This window comes from Artemia sp. Qi Xiang Cuo, chromosome 17, assembly GCF_049724085.1.
Source record: "Artemia sp. Qi Xiang Cuo chromosome 17, ASM4972408v1, whole genome shotgun sequence".
Taxonomy (NCBI): domain Eukaryota; kingdom Metazoa; phylum Arthropoda; class Branchiopoda; order Anostraca; family Artemiidae; genus Artemia; species Artemia sp. Qi Xiang Cuo.
In genome coordinates, this window is record NC_142810.1 from 3,405,066 (window position 1) to 3,431,876 (window position 26,811).

General features: G+C 32.8%; 1 protein-coding gene across 1 annotated transcript in view; it reads right to left on the minus strand.

The window, feature by feature from the left end:
- The window catches only part of LOC148941803 (uncharacterized), a 93,073-nt gene extending 70,155 nt beyond the window's left edge, over nt 1–22,918 (minus strand). The window contains exon 1 of the mRNA XM_089103628.1: nt 21,802–22,918. Within this exon, the coding sequence (XP_088959754.1) occupies nt 21,802–22,916 (1,115 nt within the window). The 5' untranslated portion in view covers nt 22,917–22,918. The remainder of the gene's footprint in view (nt 1–21,801) is intronic.
- Nucleotides 22,919–26,811: the final 3,893 nt, after the last annotated feature.

Below are 26,811 nucleotides of genomic sequence, written 5' to 3' on the forward strand. Positions count from 1 at the left end.
GGCAGCGTTTTACTATTACTTTTTCCTCCCCTAAACGTAAGCTAGGGTGAAATCTATCCCTATTTGTACCGATCTGGGATCGAAGTCTTCTAACAAAATGCAGCATTTTTACCTATTTCTATTCATTCCTGTAATTTCTATATAAAATTTGTTGGTCACTATACACTTTTACAAATCGTTATAACCCGGTCTAAGTAACCCGTGATTAACCTAGGTCTAGGACTATATTTCTAGGTCTAGAAACTCACTAAAAAAATTGGGTTATCAAAACTTCGCTGGACCAAAATTCTAGCTATTGAGGCTCTACTGAAGTATATCTAAATCATATGTTCAAAATTAAAATCTAAGTAATGGATTCATCTAGTGCTTGTTTTCAGGGTTTCAAAGGAACTTTTAAAAAGAGATTTTTTTTTTTTTTTTTTTTATTGTAAGATGTGGACATTATGAATATCAGTTTTCTCCCCTTTTTCTTTATTTAGTCCAATTATTTGTTATATTTCTCATTTAGTCCATTTATATATCCTTTTTGTTCTTGTTCTCTTAGTGTCAAGTGGAAACACCAATTCTGTCGTTTTTATTATTTTTTGTACAATTTTTTTTTCTATTTTATTAAATATTAACAATATTATTAAGACAGATCTAAAAGAAAGATTAGAAGCTATCGCCAAAATTTGGGCATTGGTCCGACGGTTGCAACCATGACTAAGCCTAGAAGTTCCTTAATTGGCGCTGTCATTTCCCTAATTGGCGAAGTTCTTTCTGCAATTTCTTCGCAAGCTAAAAGATTTTCACTAATAATAAAAATCTATGTTTTATAAACAATTGTTAAAAGCGTTGCTTTTAGACACATTTTTAGTAATTTAGACCATCTTTCAAAATAAGCGTCGTTCTATCACTGCCACTTCTAGTGTCTGATGTATCTGCTACATCCCACTTTTCGACTTTTAGCATTTCGATTTGATTAATCCTACAAGTTATTAATTGTTGTATAATTTATCAATTTTTATGTTTCTTTGGAACTGTGCCTTGTCTCCCCCTCTACCTTTAAATATTTGGCACCTCTTTGTAATAAATTTTTGCACACGTGTTTTATCTTACGCATAGTATCTTATGGCATTTCCCAATACTTTGACTGCACTAAAAAATTAAAAGGGTTATCTTGTCGTCTAAAAGAAGGCTAGCCCAAATATTAACAATTCATTGTGACTATACAAACCTTGAACAATTTGCTCGGCTTTCTGAAGAAGAGGTCCGAATGATAACAGTAGTAATGTAATAACCTAACAAACAATGGTAATGAAAAGGAAACCCATTTTGGCATAAAAAAGCATGGATTTCTACTGTTTCTTTGAAGGAAGAAAGAGAGTATAGCACGTTTTAGAAAAGTCGAAAAAATTGTGAATTGTTTGAGAAGCAACCTTGATAGACTGAGATGGTCAATCTGTGGATCTAATTCATTTTAGGAGGAGTAGCTTCACTCCAAGTTTAGTAAAGGTGAAGAATAAAATTGAGAGTCCTGCAAATTCAACAGGTATAAACAAGGTTGAAAATCCTTTCCACTTGTAGACTTTCTATCTTATAGTTGAAAGTATGCATTAAAGGGAAGGGGGTGTATCATCTATGTGCGTTTCATAGCACCTTTTGAGTTACCACAGTTATACTGTCTTGCACAACCGGAGCGTCCTGTTCCAATGATTTACTAAGTGGTAAACCACCGAGTGCGTCGAACTACGATTTACCGTAGAAACATAATGGGAATCACCCGTACTTTTACCTGTCAGAAACCAACAAATATGTTACGTTTTACAAATACATTTTTATGGAGGATACGTTTTTTAAGTCAAAACCTATTGCTGCTAAGAGTGACAGTTTTAACACTTTCTAAAACTGTCACGCAACAAACTCATGTGAGTGACATGGGAAAAACATAACCAGCGTCTTAAAATAGCTCCTCATTTTTTTAGGCGAACTGTAAAAATGTGTTTTCAACATACGTATTTACACATACACCGTTTAACTCTCCTAATTTTCAAGAACTGACGTCTCTGAGTCAGTAAGTTGAGAGCCTTAATATTGAAGTAGACAAAAAATATGGAATGCTGAATGGAATAGACAAATTGCATATCGGTATACTTTAATTGTTTGATTTAGTTCAAAATGTTGGTTCAGTTTTTTTTGTCTTGGATAGAATTACTAGTTTCGTTGGTATTTGATTTTGGTCCAAAAGCTTCCCTTAAATAACAATGTTAAAATACAGGTGCATGAAAATAAAATAAAGTTATTGATAAAGCAATTAAAAGTTTCAAAATAATCTTTGCAACAAGGTATTTCAATAACAGGTTTCAACCAGTCAAAACTAAGATTTTTGGATGAACCTTGGCGTTGAATCATTTTTTTTATACAATATGGCCTCCTTGGTTCAAAAACTTACGCAGGTAAGGTCTTCCGAGCCACGTGGAAGAAAAATTTGGCCTATATTGGGGGAACAGGTGTTTTTTTACTAACTATAGTGTGTTTGGGTTCCCTAGCTCTAAGGAATTAGGAATAGAAGTTTAAAGTTGATACAAAAAACAGTTTTTGCCCATTTTAGGCTATATCAACTTTTAAAACAGGATCATCAAAATAAGACACCTTGCAATCAACATGTATATCGAGTGAGGTGGTATGTCTACAAATCTTCGATAAAAAAAAAAATATTAGAAAAAAACCTCAGACCAAAAAGTCAGCCTGAACAATCCTTAAATTTTTTAATTGTCTTTACAGTCCCTAAGTTCATACGCGTACAATTTTCCAAAATTTCAATATATTCGCTAAAAAGAGGTCTACAAAAAGTATAGGTGGAGCTGATTCTTGTTTTTGTGAAGCGAATTTTAAGGATTTTGAAGTGAATTTCGGTAGTTCCAGGTAGTCTATTCTATTATATCCAGTGATTGTGTCCAGTGAATTTTAGTAGTTCCAAGTAGTCTATGGTATTTTTTCCGGTGATTGTGTTTAACTGACGTCTTCTATAACTCATATCACGAAAATAACTAACAAATAGACTACGGGCAGATGGGGAGTTGGGCAGGTGGGCTGGTGACATCTGAAATAGAAACATAGAAAATACAAATTTATATACATTCTATATAAATTCAGCAAGTTCAAAGGTTTTCAACAGAGATGTAGGACGTAAGCCTGAGAAATTCGATTAACATTCGATTTCATGTTTGGGTACCCATGGTAAAATTCAAGTCTTAAAACTATCGGTAGTACCTAGAGTTTCTTTTTTTTAGTGGGAGCGGCAGCGCATTAATAACTTGATAATTTTCTGCATGATCTTGCAATCAGAAATTAAACAACCGTATCTTTTACTAATGGAAGCCCATAACTTGATGGTGCCCTGCTTGTTCTGGCAACTAGATATTTACCAGCCGTATATACGGTCTGTCTATATAATAGACAACATTGCCTCATGTCTCATAACAAATATCAACTATCTCGATTATGCAACCTTGGCAAGAGCAGTGGCGATAACCACTGAAAAGGTTCGAACCCGGTACTATGTAATACATGTCACGTCCAAATTCTTTGGGCAGGATTGCCAAACTCTTTGCAGGCGACTGAAGCCAAAAATCTACTAATATTTAATAGATGTAATATTAAATTAAATAAACTAAATATTTTTTGACAACAAAATTTGATCAAATACTTAATATCTATAAAAATTTGCTACAGCATATTTGCTTAACATAATGTTGTAAAAGGTTTGATAGAAATTGAAATAAAAAAGACACCTCCAACTCTGCCCTACAAAATCAAAATGGGGTAAGCCACAAATTCAAGTCTATAGGAATAATAACTGGATTTACTTGAGGCATGGAAAACGATGGTACATGTTGTTTTGAATAAGGCAGGCTGGGAAAGAGGTATACGATAATTCATCAGATGTCATCAACAGGTATTGGAAAGCTGATAGCCATCCACTATTTATCTAACTCTAAATTACGAAAAATGTCAATTGGTGCTGATTTGTCAAATCTTTGACAAGCAAAAATTTGTTTTTACCTGAAAGACGAGCCTCCAACCGAATTTCTATTAATAAATTAATGTACTGGCTACTCCAGAGTGTTCAACAGCTGAACTCCAGAGTGTTCACTAAGGCTACTCCAGAGTGTTCATTCATGAGGCTACTCCAGAGTGTAGAGTTTAACCTACATATCATAAAAAAGATGACATGTGTTACCATTGAAACTCTGAATTACTTTGAAATAAGTCTTGTGCAACTATCAATAAACACCTCACCATACGTCCGCTGGAATATTTTAGTATTAATAGCTATGGCCATAACAATAAATTAACGGTGCATCTGAAAGTAAGGTAAAATATTACGATGAGATTAGCGATGCGTAAATGAACTACCCGTAGTTAAATTATTTTGACATAGCCTATGTATTATTTGCGTGAACAAATATTCTATATTTTCAATTTTTTGTTATTTTACGTTTTCAGTGAATAACTTTCGGTTAACAAAAGTATTTGGGCTTAGTGAGCTGTCAACTCAGACCAGCTTTCTTATTCAGAAAGCTGCCATGTTCAAAAGAGCTTGTCACTGTTCAAAGGTTGTAAAATCAGTCACAGGTTCATTTGATTTTTTACCATATTTACCCATAATATTGGTAAGTGTTTGTAACTCCTTGCCAATCACTCCTCGTGGGCTCTGAAAACAATTTGCAACGTTTTACAGTGCCCACGTGAAGCGAGTATATCCATTACACAGATATGCTCAGTAGGTTTTCGATCCTCATAGGAAAATATGCGTCAAAAAAAAAAAAAAAAAAAAAAAAAAAAAAAAAAAAAAAAAAAAAAAAAAAAAACAAAAATGAAGACCGAGGATGGGGTTTTTAAGGCTAACGAAAAAAGAAAATATCCCCGGAGTTGATAATTTTATCAATGTTTCCGAGTTTACCATGATACAAAAGATGGCATATTTTTTAGTTTCCAGAACCCATTATAATCCACAAGTCTGAGGGAGTTTAAAATACTTTCGATTTTTTAGATTGTAACACAGCACGTAAATATGCCAGTAATTAAGATAACCAGCAAAATAGAGGATGGAGATTTAGCATGCATTCACAATGGAACTCTGCAAACACTGAAATCCGATCCCTATAGGCTGTGTACAATCCTATAGCTGATTCAAAGACTAGGTTTGAGCGTTTTATTCAAATTTTGAAATCTTTGAATGGCGTAATTTTGTATCGTTATTTTGAAGATGTCAGCCAATCAGAATATTGTAAATACAATTATGACGAGCCAGCTTACTTAATCACAAATCAATTGATCGCAGTTCAGCTGTAAAAAACGACAATTCCATGGTATTGTTTAACATTTCTTTTACAATGTTTAAACCCCTAAAAGGTTCAATAATTAAAAAAAAAATATATATATATATATAGTTAACTATATAAAATATATATATAGTTAGACAACTCTGGCTATGCACGATGAATGAAAATCGAAGAAGAATAATTGAAACAAAAAGATAAAACAACAACAAGGTTAATTTTCAGCAACTGAATGCGAGCTTTACTGGCTGAAATTTAATCTCGTTGTTGTTTTGTCAATTTTCCTTTTTCATTCAAAAAGAAATGTATACACTGGGTGGATTTAAGAAGAATGAATGAGGCCTGGAAAACTAAACGTCCAAACTTGGGGCTCTAAAATTAAAATGAGTATCGAAGCAATCCGCATTATCAGTTAAGATTGTTTAATACAGCTTAAAACTTATTGCATTATGTGGAATAGTCTTCTGTGACAAAAAAAAAGAAAAAAAAAAGACTGCATGAATTTTAACACTAAACCCTTTATATTTAATAAAAGTATGAAATTTCTATTCCCTATAATATCATTTTAGCAATGAGAAAGTAGAAATCAAATCAAGAACTGAGGAATTAGAATAAGAACTGGAGTTAACCTCTCCTAGTTCTTACCAGCCATGTAATTAATCGAGGCATATGCTTTGCTCATAGTTGTATGCAGGGAACTATAAGCTTTTTATGCAGGGAACTATATAAGGAACTATAAGCTCCTTAAACTCCTGGGTCCGAGCCCTGACTGATTTTTTCTTCATACGAAAAGGTTCTTGATAATCAAAACTTAAGAGAGCATAAGAACTGAAATTTCTCAAATTATGTTCATATTTTGTATTACTTAATCTCCGCTGATTTGAGAATGAATTTTTAAGACCCCGGCAAAAAGCATTTAACTAATTTGCCTTATGGGGAAATTTGTATTAACTACTTATCTCAATTAAGGCAATCCTTTGGCAAAGTAATAATTACATTAATAAATTACATTAATAAATTAATGTAATTTTTATTCATTAAGTTTTGTTTTTTGTCAAATTTCAAATTTGGCTTGTTGAATCTTTGACAAGCAGAATTTGTATCAATTAAGACGCTGAGTCTTCGGTCTTGCTTCATTTGATGGTCCATATTTCTGATTATAACCAATTGTAAATTTAATTTGTTCGGGCTGTTCTCTTGATCTTATCACGTTTGATAGCTCAGGTGGTTTCAAAGAATCATCAATAATAATTGTAAATTGGTTTTTTGGGCCTTCTTACTGACATTTTATAACTGGTCACATTCAAACCTATAAGCTTAATCACGTAGCGAGTTGATTTATCTATCGAAAAAATAAACTAATTTAAAAGATTTCAGGTATTTGTAAGTTTGAATTAAAACATTAAAATTATTTCTCAGGACCACACAATTTTTACAGTTTAAATAATAACTAGCGATTTAAAATTAGTCAACTTGTTATTCCATGTACTTAAAACAAAAGAAATCTGGTAATGTTTTTGGAATATGAAATGGAAATGGTATTTGTATATTGTCTACTAAGCTTCAAACTTTTGATTTCTTTTTTACGGTTTTTGAATTGTTGTAGTCCCCTGTTAAAATGCATACAAATATATTTGCAATTACAATTTTTCACTTTTTACTTAATTTAATGCCTTTTCATACTGCAGTCTTCTGCCTGTGGATTTTAACTGTCAGTTGTCTTTTAGCCGCATACAATTTGAAATGATTTTATACTGCATACTGTCTTTTCAAAAATATTTTATTATTAAAGCAAGTCCGATTTGTAACAACGATATCTACAAAGCTTCAAACTTTTGATTTTCTTATTTAAGGTTTTTGAATAGTTTTAATCCCTTGTTAAAATCTATACAAATAATTTTGCAATTACAATTTTTTGCTCTAGACGTAATTTAATGTCTTCATACGGTATCTTTTCAAAGATATTTGATTTTTAATGCAAATCCAATTTCTAACAACGATTTTTACCAAGCTTCAGTTTCTGGTTTTCTTTTGAAGGTTTTTGAATTATTGTAATCCCTTTTTTAAATCTGTAAAACAAATTTTGCAATTATCTGTTTTCTATTTCGGGGGGTGTAATGGGTGGTGTTAACTGATTGTCTTATCAAAGACATTTGATTATTGAAGCAAGACCGATTTCTAACACCGATTTTCTACTGAGCCTCAAACCTTTGGTTTTCTTTTTTAAGGTTTTTGAACTATTGCAATCCCTTGTTAAAATATATAAAAATATTTTTGCAATTCCAGTTTTTTACTCCATCTAATGTCTTTTGACCCTGCATTCTTCTACACATGGAGTTTTACTGTCGCGTGTATTTTAACCACATACATAATTAAATTATTTAATACTCCATACTGTCTTTTCAAAAATATTTTATTATTAAATCAAGTCCGATTTGTAACAACGATATATAGAAGGCTTCAAACTTTGTTTTCTTTTTTAAGGTTTTTGAATTGTTTTAATCCCTTGTTAAAATATATACAAATGTTTTTGCAATTACCAGTTTTTCGCTCTTTACGTAATTTAATGTCTTTTCATGCGGTATCTTTTTAAAGATATTTGATTATTAATGCAAATCCAATTTCTAACAGCGATTTTTACCAAGCTTTAGTTTCTTGGTTTTCATTTGAAGGTTTTTGAATTAATGTAATCTCTTTTTCAAATATGTACAAAAATTTTGCAATTACTTGTTTTTTGTTTCTTACGCATTATAATGTCTTTTCACACTGTGCCTGTTCAAAGATATTTGATTATTATGTACTTATTATTATTATGTATACATATGTATTCAGCTAGAAACTATGGGTTTTCTTTTTTAAGGTTTTTGAATTGTTGCAATCCCTTGCCAAACAGCGAATAATCATTTGTGATAATTGAACGTCTTCGTTTTTTGGGCCTTCCTACTGACATTAAATAACTGGTTGCGTTGAAACCTGTAAGCTTAATGACGCAGCAAGTTGATTTTATCTTACATAAATATAACTATTTCTAAAATTTTCCGACATTTCTCTAGTTTGAATTAAAACATAAAATTATTGCTCAGGCACCGTAAATATTTTTGCATTTTATATAATATCTTTAGCAAATTTGAACGAAACTAGAATAATTTTCAAGTTTTTTTTTTCATGTCTAAAAAAGAAATTTAGATTTTAATCAAATAAATTAGGTGTTGTAATCTAAAACAACAGTATGATAGTAATCAAATTTTTGGTTTTCTTTTGTAATAGTTTTTTTTTGCTTTTATACTTTGTTAAAATATGTACAAATATTTTTGCAATTACCAGTGTTTTGCTCTTTACGCAATTTAATGTCTTTCAATGCTGTGTCTTTTCAAGGATATTTGATTATCAAAGTATGTCTGTTTTCTAACAATGATTTCTACTAAGCTTCAAACTTTAGTTTTATTTTTCAAGGTTTTTGAATTGTTGTAATTGCTTGTTAAAATATATACAAATATTTTGTAATTACAGTTTTTTTTTTCTCTTTACAGAATTAAATGTTTCTTCATACTAAAGTCTATTCAGATGTTTGATTATTACAACATACCGATTTCTAACAATAATTTCTACTAAGCTTCAAACTTTTGGTTTTATTTTTAAAATTGTTTGAATTGTTGTAATCCCTTGTTAAAATATATACAAATATGTTTGTTATTACCAGTTTTTTGTTTTTTACACAAATTGATTTTTTTGTGTCTATTCAAAAATATTTGATTATTACAGCAAGTCTGATTTCTAACATCGATTTTTACTAAGCTTCAAACTTTTTTTTAAGTTTTTTTAAATGTTGCAATCCCTTGTCATAATATATCCAAATATTTATTCAATTACCAATTTTTCGCTGTTTACGCAATTTAATGTCGTTTCAAACTGATTCTGTTCAAATATGTATGATTGTTGAAGCTGCTTCAATTTCTAACAACAATATATACGACTAGGCTTCAAACTTTTTTTTAGGTTTTTGAATTGTTGTAATCCCTCTTTAAAATAAACTAATATTTTTGCGATTATCAGTTTTTGGCTTTTTATGCAATTTAATGACTTTTCATACTGATTTCTATTCAAAGAAGTAAAATAGCCAAAAAAGTAAAATTAATATGCAAATTTCGCTTTAATTATTTATGTACCACGAGCCAAAATCAAAGCAGCAATAATTCAAAAACGTTCAGAAATTATATAAAAAACTGGTTTTTTTTAACTGAAAGTAAGGAGCGACATTAAAACTTAACACGAACAGAAATTATTCCGTATATGAAAGGAGCTGTCCCCCCCTCAATACCTACCTCTTTACTCTAAAGTTTGAATTTTGTCAATTTTTTCTTTGTCACTATTTCTCCTCCCCTTTGACACTTCACCATAACTAGAAAGGGTATGCTTTCGTCCATGCTCTTTGATATTACCTTCATAGGGTTCCATTTAAATTTTTTTTCTTTAGTGAAGACGGAATACAACTAGCCTTGAATTATAACAAACGAGAAAACATTTAATATTAATTGCCTTTGATACTGCTTTCTTAAAAATATCTTGAATGTTACAGCAAAAGGAGTAACCGACACAAATGGAGTAACCGACTTCTGTTGTTTTTTTTTTCGTTTCTATTTCAGTTCTGGTTTTTTCCGTTTATTTTTAATTATGATTAAAAAAAAAATAGAAATTTGTTTTTAAAAATTCGTGTTTCATTCATTAAATCCCACAACCCCACCCCAAGAAACGGCCTTGACTATCATTCTTAATAGATTAACCTGATGGCCATTAATGCTCTGTATGTATTTCAATGCTTTTGTCTATCATTATCTGTAATATTCACCTAATGAATTAACAGCCAAAGCCTAATAGTAAAGAAAGCAGGTATAAAATGAAGCATTTACTCACTTGTCTATGTTTACTACTGGCACAGCTGATTCGGGCCTGACCATTCTGGCTGCAGGTCTTCTCGAGCTTGAATCAGTACAAGATACGCGTTGGCTTCGGACAGATTTTGGAGTCCTTGGACTCGAAACTGATAGTCTATCGAGTCCTCGAACGAGTTATAGATCGGTTTCGAACTGTTCCGTTCTGAGACTCTGAAGCTAAATTTGTTTCATCAGGTTTATTTTGGGTAATTGAAAGTCCAGACACTATTCCACGCGATTCGCAGGATTTTTCTTCTACTTCCTTGTCTGAAAGTCTCCTATACCCCCCTGAAGTACTCGGGTGCTTGATGTCTACGACCATTTTACTAACAAAATTGCGATGACAAACTGAAGACTTTGGAGGATAAGTGATTGGCTTTGTAAGACTTCGTAAGCATGGCAAATAAGAGAGGTCAACTATCTCTATCTGGTTTTTATCACATACCAGAAAAATGAAATTCAACTTAAAATACAAAAATCTAAAAAAAACTAGTCTAAAATAATCTAAAATAGAAATAAAATATATAATTTAAGAATCAGGTTCAACCTCAGTGGCTTGAATCCCATTGAAACTTGATTTTTCTACCTTCCCTGGATGTTTAGTAGAAATGCATTGTTAAAAACACTTATAAGGAACAAATGAAATAATTTCCTAGTTTTTTTTTGTTTTTTTTTTAATTTTGTATGATTTTTTTAAGGTTAATGCAGAAGCCCCTTCTGCTTAGAATTAAAATAATCTAATCAATATTCCACAACAACCAATATTAAAATATCTTTAAATCACAGAGTCCTAGGCTTTGGGATATCAGATTACTCGGAGGGAGCGGGCTAGCTAGGAGAAAACTATTTTTGAACCACTGTTTTCAATAATAGGAGGGAGTTCTTTTGGACTTTCTTTGAAGGGAATTCACCCCCCTTTATAAGCGTATAGTTGTGTTCTAATACAGATAGACTTAATATAAAACCCTTGATGAACAGAATGTCAGGCGATTGAATGAGAGCGCGTATTAAATTGAAAATCTCAACAATTATTTTCAGAAGAAGAAGAGATGATGTCATCCTAACCTATCAACTGATGAAATTCAAGACTCCCCCTGTATTGTGTACTGTTGTTGATCCTAGTTTCAGAACCAGAGGTCATTTGCTGAAACTTGTAAAGCAGCCTACCTGAATCAGTGTCTGTATTCTAATTTTTTCCTCAATAATTAAATAAAAAACAAGTTTTTCAACTGAAAGTGAGGAGAAACATCAAAACTTAAAACGACGAGAAATTAATCCGTATATGAAAGGGGCTGTCCCCTCCTCTACACCTCGATCTTTACGCTAAAGTTAACTCTTTCACACAACTACTATAATTTTTAAAACAAAAAACAACTTTAGCTTAAAGAGCGAGGTTTGTTTCGTTTTAAGTTTCGATGTTGCTCCTTACTTTCAGTTGAAAAACTTTACTTTTTTATTTAATTTGTTATAGTTTTTTTAAATAATGCTGGGAAATCCGGCACCCCCCTAATAGCAATGTCCCTCCCTCCATGGGAACATCCTCCCACATAAACTCTGACCCTCCCTCCCCCCCTCAACCAGAAAAAATTCCCTCTGAAAATGTCTGTATACTTCCCAATAACCATTATTATATGAAAATATTGGGTAAAGTTCATAACTTTCAGCCCTCCCCCCGGGGACTTTGGGGGATTAAGTCATCCTAAAAGACATATTTTTCGACCATGCTGAACAAAATGGCTATCTCAAAGTTTTGATTGGGTCACTTTGGGAAAAAATTAGCGTGAGAGGGGGCCTAGTAAACCTCCATTTTTTTGTCACATACTAAGGGCACTAGAAATTTCAACTTTCGTTCTAATGAGCCCTCCCACAATATTCAAGGACCACTGGGTCGATACGATCACCCCTGAGGAAAAAAACAACAAACAAATATAACATGCATCCGTGATCTTTCTTCTTGCAAAAATACAAAATTCCACATTTTTGCAGATAGGAGCTTGAAACCTCTACAGTAGGGTTCTTTGATACGCTGGATCTGATGGTGTGATTTTCAGTTTCCTCCTTTTTTCGAAATCAGGCAAATTTTTTCAGGAGCGTAACTTTTGATGGGTAAAACAAAACTTGATGAAACTTATATATTTTAAATCAGCATTAAAATCTGTTCTTTTGATGTATCTATTAGTATCAAAATTGAGTTTTTTGAAGTTTCGGTTACTATGGAGCCGGGTCGCTCCGTACTTACAGTTCGTTACCACGAACTGTTTGAAACCTTGAAGCTGATGAAAAGTAGTGATTCATGGTGAAAACCATGAATGTTTCCCAATTGTGGAAAGGCAGGTCTACTGCTTAAAGTCCTGCCTGATCTGCCTGGGCCTGCAGAGGTCTACAGAGGTAAAACCAGCTTCATCATTATCTTCAATATTACGAAATAACGAAATCTTCAATTATTGGGAAACGTTAACCTAAGCCATTATATTAGTCAAACATTATCACGGGTAATTTACTCATTTTACAGTATTGACTCTAACATTTTTTCTAATGCAATACTTACTAAATAAAGAAAAAGGGTTAGGCCTACTTATCGGTTATAGCCTATAATAAACTGAGATTTTCAACCGTGAATGATGCGCGCATAATACAAGAAACTGGTCAAGCAACTACTTTATACCAGACAATTTGCTTTGGCTGGGTTGGAAAATAAATTGTAGCTGCATTTTATTTGAGTATTTAGTTGGAATTTTGGTCAGGTGAAAAATTCTACTTTAGCTATACTTTTGGATATATTGGAAAGGGATTAGGCTAGGAAAATGAAACTTCCAGGGATGGATCTATAGGGTAAAGCATGTCCCGAGAAGGTATTTTGAAGCACCTACCTCCACTCCTCCCTCTAGAGGGTCCTGAAATTTGTCTACATGACAGGTATTGAAATTTAGACAAAACAACATTCCACCTTAATTTTCAGTTATCAGTTTCTTTTTCTCTGGGTTTAGTTCTGAAAATGTAATTCCTATTATTTGAGTAGAATTTTAAGCCATGTCTGATTTTTTCAAAATTTAGTAAATGTATTTGGATATCTTTAAAACCTTATAAATTGGGATTGAGCAGTTGTGAAGCTGAAAACAATTTTTGGTACTAATGCATAATATGTTGCACACGAAAGAAATCAAGTTTGGTTAATACTAATGAAATAGAATAAAATAGGATGAAAAAATAATAGTTTAGAAACAAATTTGGGCTATATTCGGGGGGATTAGGGGGAGGGCGGCGAGTAAAGCAAATCATATAATTGGATATAATTGCTACGCTTTACTCCAATTATATGCTATGCTTTACTCTCCGCCCCACCCCCTAATGTGCAAACATAGCAAAATAGTTAAATACCATCATAAAAGAGTGAAGTATAGATATTCATACTTTATAGTATAGATACCATTGCAGCAATCCGTCTTCTTGGAGAGCCACCGTCACCTAAAAAAAACATATATAATGAACATATCAAAATAGGACTTAATATTAAATTTAACCAACATAAACTTATGTTTCAATGAAAAAATGTTAATTTCCGTTAGTCACAAACAACCGAAAGTCATTACTATCTGATTATTAACCTTCCCAGAGAATAGCAAAAATATTTAAATGTTTATCAGTAAAGTAGGCCCCAACCAGAATATTGGCCTTTTTTAAACTAATAATAATAAAAACTAGCTTATATGTTTGCATTTCTCATGTCAAAGTTTTTATTGAACAAATATAAAAAAAAACTCCATATGGCCCAGAGGCCTGTTATCTGAGAAAAAAAAATAAAAGAGCCATATGGCACAGAGGCCTGTTATCTGAGAAAAAAAAATAACACTACATATATATTTGCAGATTACTGAACTAGGCGTAGACAAAAATGTATCTAAATTATTTCTCTCGCAAATACTCATACGAAGACAGCCAATCTCTACATCACCTAACACCAAAAAAAAAATCTCACTTTTTCAGTGACATAAAGAACCGAAACTAAATCATAAAAAAAACACCCCAATAGAATTCAAGTTTCAAACTACATTATTTAGAATTTCTAAAGTAACCAAGGATATGAGAGTTCCGAACCCCAACAGGCATGGAGTTTCAGCCATTGCCCCCCAGCAACGACAAGACAAAAGTCTGAACGCGATGAGAGGTCATGAAGAAAAAGCATGTACAGGTGGGGTGGCCTTTGGTGTCTTGGGTCTGTGCTTAGTTATCGGTATTACGTGTACTAGTATATAAATAAATATGCGAATCCTATTTCAAAAGAATTGTCATGGTAACATATCATATAAAATAAAGTATAAAGCTGTATATAGATTTTGCATCAAAAATTCAATTTCCGATTATTCCTAGTTTTCAAAGATTTATATAGTTGTGAAATTTGCTACTTTACAACTTCAAACAGTTAGATTACAATAAATAAATCATGGTAACTGTATTCTTTAAGTTTTGATGTTGCTCCTTAGTTTCAGTTGAAAAAAACTTATATATTTAATTTCTTATTGTTTTTAAATAATTCCGGGACTTTAAACTGTCCAAATACTTTACTCCCCCCCATATGTGCAAATATATAGCACAAATTATATATGTCCCATCTATTTTTTGTCTTATATCGCGCTACACCGAAAGAAACTAGCAAAGAAACCGAGTTGTTATTAAGTTCTACACAGGGTAAGCTTGAGTAATACACGTATAATACATAAATACCGAAATTCCTTCCCCCTAGAGAAACAACTCAAATAAAATCCTCAAATTTGGAAAGCCTTATTTTCCACGGGGGGTTTTTTCAAAGGTGGCGGGGGGGGGATAAAAGCCGGCCACTATATATTAGACAGGCAGTGAAGCAATAATTTTTGTCGTTTTAAGTTTCAACTTCACTCTTTACTTCCCTAAAAAAAACTGTTTTTAATTTAATGTTCTTTAATATTCGCTTCACAAGCACCCAAGAATCAGACTGAGTAAATAGAAATTGAAACTTCTCTTATATCTGCTTAAACTTCAAAAGCCATGTAATTACCGACGAGTTTTCCAGAAAATAGGAACCGAAATAATTCTGTTAAATAAACTTATCTTAAAACACGAATACTGATTAAAGGAATTAATAATGCATGACATCAAAGTTTGCAATATTTTCCTTAGTTTTTAACAGGTTAAAAGGAAATGATTGATATTATCAAAGTTCACAGAATGAATATTTTTCCGTGAAATAGGGAACAGTTAATTTAGGAAGAAAAATGGGATGTATTCGATTCAGAGTGCCGAAAAATTTATTTTTTTATAGAACCTTTTGGCTTTGAAAGTTCTGGCTGCGTGGATCTGTCAATTAAAAATTTGGAAACTCGTGAATCTCAAATAAGCTAGACAAATTTAAGGAAACCAATCAGGCTTTATTGATTCCTGACATCATTTCTTTTTAAGTACCAACACGAAACTCTTTCAAACACTTCGTGGTAACGAGGGGTAGCCTAAGTAAGGAGTGACTTGGCTCAATAGTAACCAAAAACTAAATTGGATATCAAAAGATGCATCAAAAGAATTTAATTATTATGGTGATATATAAATTCAACAAGATTACTATTACCCATCAAAAACCACAAACCTGGGCAAATTTGCCAAAAAGGGAAGGAAACGCCTCTTAAAAGTCAATAAATCTTAATTAAAATCACACTATCAGATTCAGCGTATAATATGATACAAGGGGAATCGTATCAAACCAAATTTCCTAGAAGATTGGCAGCCAGCACATTCGAACGGAAATTAAAATTTAAAGATTTTTTTTTAATTTACAGGGCAGCCCCCCTCATCTACGGAATATTTTTTTTTTAGTTTAAAATTTTAGTATTGCTCCTTACTTTCGGTAAAAAAAAATTTGTTTTTAATCTAATATTGAATAAACACCATATCTCGGAGCTAATGTTCTTGACTGTAATAAACAACTTAATCATGCCCTTACATGAGCGGATATAAAAGGTATTTAAAGAGAGGTTTACAATAGCAAATACAAATAAATAAATCTTTCTTATCCAAAATTTATTAATGATAGGGAAGCATCTGTTTTTATGGTAGGGGGTGGGGGTGCAAAAATTTTTAAAAACACATCAAAAACATGTTATTATGGACTTTCATTAGGTTTTTACGAGTCGGATAAATATTTCAAATACCGTAACGTCCCTTGGATATAGCCTTGAATTTAAGGCATACAGGACGAAAGACACCCTTTCTAGGTTAATATCAGTTTAAGTACACAATGGTGTCAATTCAAATAAATGTAGGAGAGAGGGGGGGAAATTTTCCTTTCAAAACCTAAACTGGGGGGGGGGGGTAAGTTTCTCATTTTTTTAAACTTTCAAAAAAAATATAAACAAGATATTTTCAGTGGAAATTCCTTTTTAAAGAAAGCTTCCTCTAAAAAACTTCATAGAAAAATAGCTCTTGTTAACACTTTGCTTGTGAGTAAATACAGAATTTACAATTTAGTTTTCTTAAGTAACACAAATGAATGGAATAAAATCACATTTTCTCTCATTAATCAATTATTTTTGTATTCCATAGATGGTGAGACAAGGGCACCGGCAGAAAATTTTCCAGGGGAGGGGGGCAGACCCCAAAATAGTAGTGGTGGTTAGGAGACAGTTTAGGTGGTTTAGGGCACCAAACTACGACTAATTTGAAGAGGACGAATTTGCAATCAATTAAAATCCTGAGAAGCTAATTGATTTAAAAGTATTAATAACTATATTTTAGGCTTCCCAGTTGCAAAAGAAGTAGTGCCACACAGTGGCAGTACTAGATTCAATAAAGTTAATTAGCTTTATTTCTAATGAAATTAGGCTACGTTTGGTGATCTCTAATAGCGTATCGGCTACAATAAGGGGGGGGGGGTGAGTCGTTGTTTAGGTGGCGCAGGTTAGATTCCTACAAAAGTATATTTTAATGGATAAACTGCTTACTCTTCATGAGGCTTCAGATAAATGTTGAAAGAGGTAGGAGGGAGTAGAAATTAATTAAAATGTTTCTCTATACAGCTAGTATTTTACATTCCCATATATACCAGAACAAAGGTGGAAAAGGCAAGGCGGTTCATCATCAGCCCTGCCATGAAATTTGTTTGGGGTGGGTGGTAAATACTGCTAGGAACTTAGTTTTCAGCAATTTTAAATGGTAATATTTTTCTTTTTCTATTTATATGAAGTACTTCAATGTATTTTAAATAATGTATGTAATTTATTTATCGATAAGAAAATCCTATTGTAGAGGTTGTGATGGCCCAAACAGTTCGTGGTACCGAACTATAAATAAATAGCAACGCGGCTCATTAGTAACCAAAACTATAAAAACGGAATATTAACATCAATAGATATATCAAAAGAATTGGCTTATCATGTTGATTTTAAATATGTAAGTTTTTTTAAGTTTAGTGTTATATATATATATATATATATATATATATATATATATATATATATATATATATATATATATATATATATATATATATATATATATATATATTTATATATATATATATATATATATATATATATATATATATATATATATATATATATATATATATATATATATATATATATATATATATATATATATATATATATATATATATATATATATATATATATATGTATATATTCGTTGGGCAACGAAAATACTGATCAGGTGGACAGCTTCACTTACCTTGGTAGTTTTATTAGTAAAGACGGTGGGACTAGTGACGATGCTAAAAGAAGAATAACCAAGGCTCAAGGTGTTTTTTCATAATTAAATTGTTTTTGAAGAATAGGAAGATAAGTCTGCAAACCAAGATTAGAATATTGGAAGCTACAGAGATGACAAGTGGTCAAATATGGCTCTGAAGTATGGGCACTCCAAAAAGTGGAAGAAAATTTGCTAGATGTTTTCCAGAGAAATTGCATACGGATTGTTCTGGGTACCCGGCTGACCGTATTTCAAACATTAGGCTGTACGAAAAGTGTGGTTCAATTCTACTTTCTAGGGCTACAATGAGAGAAATGATGAGATGGCCAGGGCGGGTTTTTCAGATGAAGGAAGACATATTGCCAAAGATTGTCCTTTCCGGCACAGCCGTCAAGGGACAAACAGAAAGCAGGTCACCTGCGGTTGGGATGGGAAGATGTCATAAAGAAAGACAAAGGAACTGAGAACTTCCTGGGAGGGTGTAAAGAGAGAGGATTTAAATCGATTGGGATGGAAGAGGAACTTGCGCAGCTTTGTTTGTCTCGGTGCTACGGTGAGTTGTTAGCAGTAGTAGTATCCTTTCGGCCTTGTGAGGCCCTTGTTGAGAGGTTTTCGCTCTGGTTAGTTTTAGAGATGTGGTTGAACTCAGAAAGTTCATAATTTGGCAATAACAATCGGTGACTTCATACTTTCCATTACATTTTGTATTTTTTTTTTTTTTACATTTCCGAAACAGCGTTTTGAGTATTGATTTACAAAAATAATTTTTTTTATTGGTACAGATTTTTTTAAAAATTAGGTATCGAGACTGGTCCCCATAGCAGTCTCCAGAAACAACTTACTCTTTGCCAAAAACTGGGTTATACGCCCTAAGTGTAATGCCTTAGAAACGGCGGTCTGTACGCTCTGAAGGCGTTATGACCTTAGTATTTAGTCTGTACCCTGCAAAGGCGTTAAGTACTTAGCAATGACGGTCAGTACGCAGGGCTGGATTTACTAATAGGTCTGGGCCTGGGGGCGCATAATGCCAGGGGGCACAATAATTTTCACTGAGTGATTTTTTTCTTAAAAAAAACTGGACTGATTTGATTTATCGTCAAAGTGCCAGGTGCACTCTGCCGCCTGTTCACAGAAAAGTGATTTTAAAACAACACAGGAATTCCGTGGCCACTTATAAACTGTCAAGCGTCTTTCAAGTATGGCAGCTGAGAGGTCGGTATCACATCTCTCTTTCATTACTTTTAGCTCCTCAGTTGCGTTCTGTTCAGTGCTTCCACTGCCCCCAAGTTTTCAGGGATGTCCCTGTAAATCTCGTAACAACGGAGCAACGAAAACACTTGGGTCTAGAAGCGTCAAAGCTTTATATCTGACCCTGCCGGTACAATTCAAAAGGTGTTATGACCTAAGAAATGATAGTCTGTACGCTTCCAAAGGCGATATGAACTTAGTAATGAATGTCTGGACACTCCAAATTGATATAACCTCGGCAATGAGGGTCTACATGTTCCAATGCTCTATAGCCTTTGTGATGACGGTCTGTACACCCTGGGTGCTATAATCTAAAAGGAAGTTTTGCCCTGGGTGCTAACTATATTCCATCTTTAGTCAAAGACTAATAAAAGAAATCAAATGATTTTTTCCAAGCTTGGATAATCCTATAACTGCTTTACTATATATGTATATATATATATATATATATATATATATATATATATATATATATATATATATATATATATATATATATATATATATATAAATATATATATATATTTATACATGAGTTTGAGTGTATACTCACTAGACTTTTTTTAGGGATATTATTAATCAAGATTAATTGATTCTATCCTTCTAATATACGAACAAATTTTTGAAATGCAGAATGAAGTCTAAAGAATTTCCTTGGATCTTGTGTAAGGGTTTAACTCGAGCTACCACAGAATAAACTTTATTTAGTTTATATTTACGAAAGGAATGTTGATTGTACAACATACAGACCGGTTTTCCAGAATTTTTTGGTTTGTTAATCTTGCCTTGTTTATCACAAAACGAAAAAAGCTTTGGTAAATATATTATCTATACATACATAATTGCTGAAACAAATTGGAGGAACAAAAGATGTATTTAATGTACTTATTTGACAGACAAACAAAACGATATGACTTGAAATCGATAAACTTTAAAATGGGAAATCTTATTTTTTTTTCTATAATGAGAAAACTCAAAGCTTTTTTAGGTTTAAAGGTTAATATATTTCTATGATGGGCCTTAATTCTCTATTCCGCCAATAACAGTGAATGAATTTTTAATACTACCTTTGAATAAATAATCTTGGATTTTAATAGATATTGAAAAAATTCGTAGTATAAATCAGCAAATCAGTGATTTTTCAATATTTTTCTTGGCATAAAATTCAAAATAAATTTGAATGTCAAAATAACAGATTTTATTGCAAAATTCAGGATGCTTTTTACTTCATCATGAGAATTATAGAAGGAGAAGGAGGCATCCAGCCATATTGAACCAGTAGTCTAATACACAGGACTTCAAAGCTAACTGAAAATAAAACCTGAATAGTTTGGCTGAAACAAATTTGAGGAACAAAATATGTATTTATTTGACAGAAATACATACAAAATTACTTGAAATCAATTGGCTTTGAAAGCGGAAAGGTTATTTTTTTTTTTTTTTTACACAGATGTAAAAACTCAGAAGGGGGGGGGGGAGGGTAGGGCCTATCAGTTTTAAGAAGGGTCATAAAGCTCTATTCCGCTTATGACTAATTGAAAATTTATTGATTGTATAGAAAGACAAAAATATTAATCTTGAATTTTGATATTTCTCAAGAGGGGAGGCCAACTGATTTTGCTTGGATATGTCAAGAGGAAAAACATTTCTTTACAGTCACATTAAATTGCTCGAATAGGCAGACTATGCCGGAAAATTCAAATAAACAAATAAATATATTTAAATGCAACAGTGTCTGTGGTATTTAGAATATATTTTTCCAACACTTGATATGTGAGGGGGACGGTTACAGCACTCTCAAATCCTCTAATGAAACAAGTTTACCAGTAAGCAAACGGCTCCCAATATGACAGAGTATTTCTCATTTTTTTTCAAACTTATCTTGAGCAGCACTGCTTTTCTTTGTATATATCTCCGTATTTCTTTATTGTCCAGAAGATCCTGAACATTCAAAACTTAATTCAATTTATAAGGACGACAGATTATGAATTGGTAAATCAAGAAATTTCAAATTTTTCAATATTAATCTTGGCAAAATACTAAACTTTCTTAATATTCAGGTTGCATTTTTCAACACAAAACCTCTGAAGGGGGGAGGGATATTCAACCATATTGAAGTAACAGTTTAATATTGAGGATTCTAAATTAACCAAACTAGAAAACCTGAAAAATTTGGTTTGCTTCCCCCATGTTGGGGGAACATTGAATGTATTTATTCGACGAAAAAATTAACAACACACTTGCGAAAACTAACAACACATTCACGAAAACTAACATCATAACAAAACAACACTGTTTATGTCAGCTACCAACTTATTTTTTTTTTTTCCATTACTAACTGGCATGGAACAGCTCTAACTATTCCACGTCTATTTCAACTTCTGTCTAAAAAAAATCACTATTCCATCCGAGGTTTTTATTGTTTAACAATTATATATCAAACTTCTTTCTAGAATGTGTTTTTATGTGATAGTTCAGGTTCGACTTCTCTGAAAATGTTCTCTTGCATAAATTGCATTTGAATGGTTTCTCACCTGTATGAAGTATTTGATGGACATTCAAATAGCCTGGACGAAGAAAAGCATTTCTTACATATCTCACATTCAAATGGGCTCTCACCTGTATGCACTATTTGATGCGTCTTCAAAGTACTTGATTGAGAAAAGCATTTCTTACATATCTCACATTCAAATGGTCCCTCACCTGTATGCACAAATTGATGATTATTCAGATGACTCGATCTAGAAAAGCATTTCTTACATATATCACACTTAAATGGCCTCTCACCTGTATGGAGTCTTTGATGTCTTTTCAAATTGCTTGATTTAAAAAAGCATTTCTTACATATATCACACTTATATAATCTTTCACCAGTATGCACAATTTGATGCTCCTTCAAATGACTTGATCTAGAAAAGCATTTCTTACATATCTCACATTTAAAAGGCTTTTCACCTGTGTGCACAATTTGATGCCTTTTCAAGTTGCTTGATGAAGAAAAGCATTTCTTACATATATCACACTTAAATGGTCTCTTATCTGTATGTATCATTTGATGGTCTTTCAAACTCCTTGAGGAAGAAAAGCATTTCTTACATGGATTACAAATATACATTTTTCTTTCTCTGTGTTCTTTTTTAGGTCTTTCTAATTTTGTGTGTTTTTTACTGTCCAACAGACAATCCAAGTTTTGATCGTCTAAATCTTTTTCATCAGATTCTGATTTAGATGAATTTGAGTAACCGCTAGTGGAAGGATTTTGTGAAACGACTAGTGATTCATTCACCTGAAAGTCTAGTTCAGACATGTTTGGTGAGATGTGATCTTGTAGCACTAGATGTTGTCTCATATCACCAATAGATTCTTTTAAACAAATGGCACATTTCCGTGTCACTCCCATTTGGTGTTCCATGAAATGAACAACAAAATTACTGTAATTAGGACATACTGCAGGGCAGATATCACACTCTATTGGTGAAAGCTCTTCACAGCCAGTGTCAATGTGAAGATCTAGAATCAAAAGGGATTTCTCTGCTTTTGCACAGGATCCGCAACGCCAGATTCCAACTGTTAATTCTTCAATAGCCTTCTCGGCCAGTTTTTTCACCATACCGATCGGTTTAGGGCCTAAGAGTATTGGATGACTCACATCATCAGACCTGCACACAGTAGAATGCATCATCCCTGTAGTAAAAGACAAAATATTGAATTAAATTTTTTTTACTAAAATTAATAAAACAAAACTAACAAAAAAATTGGTATTTTAACACTTAAAGTCCGACCAATATATCGGGCAGCCGATATTATCAGATCAATATAGGGGTCAGTGTCATTATCAGATATCGTGAAATAAATATAGGACATCATCCAATTTTTTTTCTTTCATAGGTCCGAAACTTATCCCGAATTGGGCACCAGTTATCCTGGTGTTTTTTTTGCTTATCCCGCAATGGGGGAATGCCCACAAAGCGACTCTGTTGGAGATAGCAGCAGAATTGAGTCAAATAAAGTCAACGTATAGTTGTTGTCAATACACACCTGATGCAGCAATGTTAAAAAATGTATGGTGAGTTCAAAAACGTACAACTTCTACCAAAACAACTAAAAGGAATACAACAAATCATACATTTCTGTTTAATGAATGTTCACTTGTATGGGCGAGAGATCCACGATTCAATCGATTGCAATCATGATAGCTAGTCAGGGGAGCAGCTAAGGGGGAGGGGTTCCAAGATGTCAGCACCACGTGCCGAAATCTTGAAAAATTTAACTATTTACCTTGGAAATTTAGCTTGTGTCTGCATTAGTCAGCATACTGGAGGATTCTGTCGACACATTCTTTAGTCCCCCCTAGAAACTTAAAACCCTAGCCGCACCCTTGTATTCAAACGAAGTAAAGTAGGCAAATAAAGTTTGATTGACTGCCTGTTAGATAACATGCTTGCAACTTCAACAAGTGAGGAAAAAGAGTCAGGAGATAATATTGATTCACAACTGGTAAGGTACATGAGTGAGGCTGTCATTGGCTGTGAAAGAATATGTCTCTAATATCGGTAACGAAATACCAGCAGTCGTTTAAATATAATGAAACAAATTGCTTCGATGCATAAAACGGCCAAAGGGGGAGAGACGGGGGCGGGTCAGTGACAAGAAATACTTAAAAATGCAACATATATATAAACGTTTAAATAAATTATTTTGTACAGTAAAAAACTTGCAGTACAGTAAAAAAATGTGATATATACATAATTTTCTGAGTCTACTAGAGTACTACTACTACTACTACTACTAACAACTTACCGCATCACCAAGCTGCCTGAGGCCAACACAGCTAAGCAGGCTCTTCCTTAATCTCAATCTATTCAAAGCCTCCCTCTTTACACCCTCATACGAAGTTCTCGTTTACTTTAAATTTTTCTGTACGAGTTTATATGACAGCTTTATTGTGGCAGCCCCTTCACCCTCCTTCACCCTTCACCCTAAGAATTTCAGCCCCTTCACCCTCCCCATCCTAAGATTCGAAGTCTTCTTGTCTTGTCTTTCCCCCTCCTCTCCCCAACTGTAACTGATAGTTTTAACTTCATGCTCCAAGCATTTGCCGAGGTGTTGTAGATATGCTATTTCGATTATTTGAAATCTTGGCCCAGCGAAAGATCCCGAAGAGCTTTTTTACTAAAACTTAATTTTGGACATTGGTAAAGTTGGATGATTTAGGTCTATTGCTCCTGGAACGGCCAGAATTATGTTGTCCCTGGAGGCATACTTATTAGATCTTTCAAATGTTTTTGGACTAAATGACCATATCAAGATTTGAATCCAATGTGACTGGATTACATAGGGTAATGGAGACTCCTTTGTGCAAACTCCCAGATTTTACACGAAGCTGCCGCTCGTTTGGCTATTTTAAAAAGAATGTTAGGGAATTTTTAGCTAACAAATAGTTGTATTTTTTTCTCATGTTTTTTCCCTGTAGTTTATGTCTCTTCATTAGATTGGTTGTTAGTTCGAGTTGAGGAAATTATGCGTTACTTCCTTTTCTAGCTTGTAATTATGGGGAATTTTGAAGCGAGCGACTAAATTTTGCATTTTGCTCATATTTTTATTTTGGTATTTTTTTTCTCCTATTTTAGTTCCTGGCCACGGAGCTTTACAGAGGAGACTATATTGAAGCTAATTTATGTTCTTGTGAATCTATTGTTAAATAGTAGTCAGAACTTGTAGACTACCGTAGAAAACTTTTTTAAACGACATCCGAATTTTCTTCATGTCTCTTTTTTTTTTATCAAGGATCTGATGGCACCTCGGAAGGAATAACTTTGCGGCGTCCCCACAGCATTTCATATGAATGCCGCTACGCCCTTGAAGTTGGTGAGCTGCTCCTTTCCCTTCTCCACGCATGGGGTGTAGACTACGAATTAGATCAGATCTGTCAAACACAATTAGGACTCTTAAAACCTGTAACTCCTATCTCATTTGGACTACTTAGTAAAACAGGTATAGCAGTCACTTCTTGTTCTTTGTGTCTTTTCTTTTATTAGTTTAAAAAACGGTTTTCTAAAAAAGAGTATTCCAAAGAAAAGTAAAGAGCCATATTGAAACCTAAAAAAAGCAAAAATATAGTCATATTTGAATTCAAACTTCAAATGAACAAAAATTGCTATGAAAGAATAATTGAAACCAAAACAAACTGAGATTAAAAGGTAGATCACACCAAATATAAAGATAACAGTTGCTGATATATATGATTATTCAAAATCGAACCTAAAACGAACAGAAACCAGCACAAACAAGAATGTGGCTGTTGCCACAATAAAACTGTACCAAACAAGTTTGAAAGAGTTATTACCATAGGTATGCAATAACTCTGAAAACGAACGATCAGTGATTTGGCTTACGCCCCCCCCCATCCTTTCCAAAAACTCTAAGTTCATTTGGGATAAAATCAAAATGGGAGCAATAGCATGAACCACATTTAAATTTCATCCTTCTTTAATTTATTTTCTCTTTTATCTGTCATTTCAATTTTGCCTTTTTTGTCGTCTTTGTATTCACTTAAACCAGTCTACATTTTCATCCAACAGTTGTCACTAAAAGAGTCTTCAACTACTCCAAACAAAAATGGCTTCAACTATTCCTGTTCAGAAATAGAAGATACTTAAGTGACAATTAAATTTAGTGACAACCTTGGATATCACTATTTCTAATAGACACATCAGCTTCAAAAACTGAGTACAGAATTCTAAAATTGTTTTATTGTGACCAAGAGCTTTAATAAGCCTTTTGTGACCCCCCGCCCGCGACCCCATCCCCCGTGTTGGTAAGATAAAGCGACAAATCACAGCTATCTATTCAAAAAGAATAAGTACAATTCTTACTTCAACCTGACGCCGCCACACATAAGAGGGGTTTTAGGCTCCGTTAAAAATCGTAAAACAATTATCTATCATTTCAAGCTACCGATCTGTAAAATATGCATACTATTAAAGGGATATTTTTTATTTCGACTTGACATTATACTTAAGGCATTTCAAGGTATTATTTCCCAAAATTAAAAAAATGGGTTGTATAATAAAACATATTAGGTCAATTCAACTTGAAAAAAAACTATTATATTTGAATCAGTGTTACATAAATCATCTTCACTAGACAGCTGAATCTCAGAGATAAATAGTCTTTCGGTAAAGATGGTTTAGTTGAACACCAATAGCACTTAAAAATTATTATTGATAATTATTATTTTAATTATAATATATTACTATAACTACAATATAATATAATTATGACAATTATAATATATAATTATTATTGATAAACTGACAATAGCGCACAAGAGGGAGCTTTCTCACATTTTAAATAGTCCTAAAAAAAAAACAAAAAAAAAGACAAGCCAGTCATTAAGTTTAGTGTAATAATTAATGTACTTTCATATTTAGTTTAATTTGTGTTTAATCTTTTGTCGTATTCGAAGTTTCCTCTTAAGCTGCATCATGTTTGGGAAAAAATTGGTGTTAGACAGAAAAAAATTCAAAAAAATCACCAAAGTAAAAAACAAACTCAATCTCTGCTTTGCTAGTGTA